This window comes from Dermacentor silvarum, chromosome 10 (assembly GCF_013339745.2).
Source record: "Dermacentor silvarum isolate Dsil-2018 chromosome 10, BIME_Dsil_1.4, whole genome shotgun sequence".
In the NCBI taxonomy this organism is placed as follows: Eukaryota; Metazoa; Arthropoda; class Arachnida; order Ixodida; family Ixodidae; genus Dermacentor; species Dermacentor silvarum.
The window spans coordinates 90,741,830-90,744,919 of NC_051163.1; the positions used below are offsets into that span (position 1 = coordinate 90,741,830).

The 3,090-nt window shown below is 44.0% G+C and overlaps 1 protein-coding gene across 1 annotated transcript; it reads left to right on the forward strand.

The window, feature by feature from the left end:
• Positions 1-347: 347 nt before the first annotated feature.
• LOC119431375 (uncharacterized) lies at positions 348-1,308 on the forward strand. The gene has a single exon (XM_037698861.2). The coding sequence runs from the start codon at positions 348-350 to the stop codon at positions 1,281-1,283; it is 936 nt and encodes a 311-aa protein (XP_037554789.1). The 3' UTR covers positions 1,284-1,308.
• The last annotated feature ends 1,782 nt before the right edge of the window (positions 1,309-3,090 follow it).

The window sequence follows — 3,090 nt, forward strand, 5'->3', positions numbered from 1 at the left end:
CCGGCACTGGTTTTGTTTCAAGACAGCTGGGAGGATGTGGCGAGGTCTACAACGCATGCCCAAATGGAAACATAGTGACTGCGTGGCCTCGTCTTAATGAATTGACGGAGCGTCAACAGCAGCAACAGGTGGTTGCACACACGTGCACAACTACCGAAAACAGCGACTTGCCCGGAGGACAGTGCCCGGCTGTAATCACTGACTGGTGGTTATGGCCATATCTGGATGCAACTTCACTACCCAGCGTGATAGCAGTTGTCACTACGGGTCACCGAGGGCGCTCGCTGTCAGAGGAAAGACTATTTCAACGACTGCTCCAGACAAGGCCTTTGGGTTCCCGTGCCGAGATGCGGTCGAAACGCTCACATCTGCTCTTTCTTCAGGTTGGTCTCTTTTACCGTTATAAGCCAACTCGCACGCATGAATACTCGGCACCGGAGCCCACCTGGTCGTTACAGCGGTTTGTGCTTGTTCGTGCCGGTGTCTGTCTCTGTGCTGGTGCAATAGATATTTTCTTTAGAATAAGATTACTATTAGCTGGTGACGTCGAAGAGAACCCTGGTCCTCTGTCGGAAAAGCAAGAGCGTGAACTAATGGAAGCAATACGTTCGTTACCAAAGATATTGGCAGGTCAAGACAAGATAATTAAACAGTTAGAAACACTGCGAACTGAGCACAAACAAATCGAAGACAAAATTGGGAATCTAACGTCAAAAGTTGCCAAATTAGCTGAGGATTTATCCGTTTTGTCTGCGCTTGAGGACAGAGCAGAAGTGCAGGCGCAAAATAACCAGCTCTCAAAAGCTATGCGAAACGTATTGATTAATCAGGACGAGCTGGAAAATCGTTCACGTAGGAATAATTTACTGTTTTTCGGCATAGACGATGAGAACGAGAAGGAAACATGGGATGAATCAGAACGGAAGGTTATATCTGTCTGCTCGGACAAACTGGGTATTACTGTTCAACAATCAACGATTGAGAGAGCTCACAGGATGGGGAAGCATAATAACGATAAACCAAGGCCCATTATTGTGAAGTTTGGACTATTCAAGGACAAACAGCGTCTTCTTTCTGCGGCTTCGAAACTGAAGGGCAGCAGAATATCGCTAAGTGAAGACTACTCCCAGCAGGTTCGGCGATGTAGAAGCAAACTGATTGCTTATGCGCGGGACCAGAACTCTGGAGCTAGATATAAGCTAAAGTACAACAAGATGACTTATGAAGGCAAGACTTATATTTACGATGGTACAACAGATTCCGTACGAGAGTACATTCAGTAGCAAACAAAGCGTGAGCCGCCGCGGCTCAGAAGAGACACGGCGGATCGCCTATCCGTCATCGTTATCAATTGTAGGAGCCCTGAAGAATAAAACAGACGAATTCTCTAGCCTATTGCGCATCTCACAACCTGATATTGTCATCGGGACAGAATCGTGGCTCGACCCTGGCATATCGGATTGTGAAGTGTTTCCATCCGAATACATAACTTATCGAAAAGACCGTAATCACCAGGGAGGAGGTGTGTTCATTCTTGTACATGACAGAATCAGAAGTGCACCGTTATACTGCGATGATGTTTCTTCAGAATGTATTTGGTGCAGAATATTGGTCTCTGGTGGTAACAGCCTTGTGGTGGGATCTTTCTACAGGTCACCATCTTCAACAAGCATAGAACCATTTCGCGGCCTTGCACGATCACTGTCGATGTTATCATCGGAAATTATTCTACTTGGGGGCGATTTTAACATGCCTGAAGTTGTATGGCGTAACCGCTATCCTATAGCGACGAGCGGCTCGGCACTTCACGCGGCCTTCATTGAACTAGCACGGAACAATGAACTTGCTCAGTTTGTGAATTTCCCAACGCGTTACGGTTCAGCTAGGGACAGTACGTTGGACTTGTTGTTTAGCAACAACGATGATTTAGTTGAAGCAGTTACGGCAGCACCAGGAATAAGTGATCATGAGGTAGTAAATGCAACAATAGTGTGCAAAAAGTTACAGGTTAGCAAGAATTGCCCGAGAAAGGTTTTTGTGTATGAACAGGGGAATTATAATGCCATAGATGAAGAGTTAAACTTATTCCTGCCAGTATTGCTGGAATACTGCAGTCAGTGCAGCATAGAAAGTTTATGGGCTCTGTTCAGAGACAAACTCCTGTTTTTGGTCGCTAAATACATTCCCTCAAGAGTGGTATCATCTAGACGTAGAATGGATAAACCTTGGATTAACAAAGAACTGCGTCTGTCAATAAGAAAGAAGGCCGGAGTGTACAAGGCATTCAAGACAGCACCAAGTCAGAACTTATATGACAAGCTTAGAACTCTAACTAAAAACTTGAAACGAGAATTAAAGACAGCAAAAAGAACATACTTATCGTCGCTAGCTGATAAAATAATATCTAATCCTAAGGAGTTATGGCGATATGTCAAAAGTAATCGAAAAGACAGTGTTGGCGTTCCGGCTCTCCGGCATGAAAGTGATATGTTAACTGATGACACAAAAAAAGCTGATTGCTTTAACGAATATTTCCACTCCGTCTTCACAGCATGTCGTCATATTCCGGTACCTGAATTACACGAACAATTACCTCAAATGAATGACATAGTTTTAAATGAGGCTGGAATAAGGGCTCTGTTGTGCAACATTAATCCTCATTCTGCTCACGGTCCAGATGGAATATCAAATCACGTCTTGAAGCGCTGTTCACACAGTATTGCTCCTATCTTGGTTGAATTATTTACCAAGTCAATAAATTGTCAAAAATTACCTAGTGACTGGAAAATGGCCAATGTAACTCCTATATTTAAAAGTGGTTGTCGGGCTTTGGCAAGCAATTACAGACCAGTGTCTTTGACATCTGTTTGTTGTAAAACACTAGAACATGTTATTTACTCTGGTCTTATTAAGCATCTTCATAACCATGATTTCTTCATCCCGACCCAGCATGGATTTCGCATGGGATTATCCTGTACCACTCAACTTACTGAATTCATACATGACGTTGCACTCGGCTTTAACAATAGTACGCAGATAGATGCTGTTTTCATTGATTTCCGAAAGGCGTTTGACGTAGTCCCGCATGAC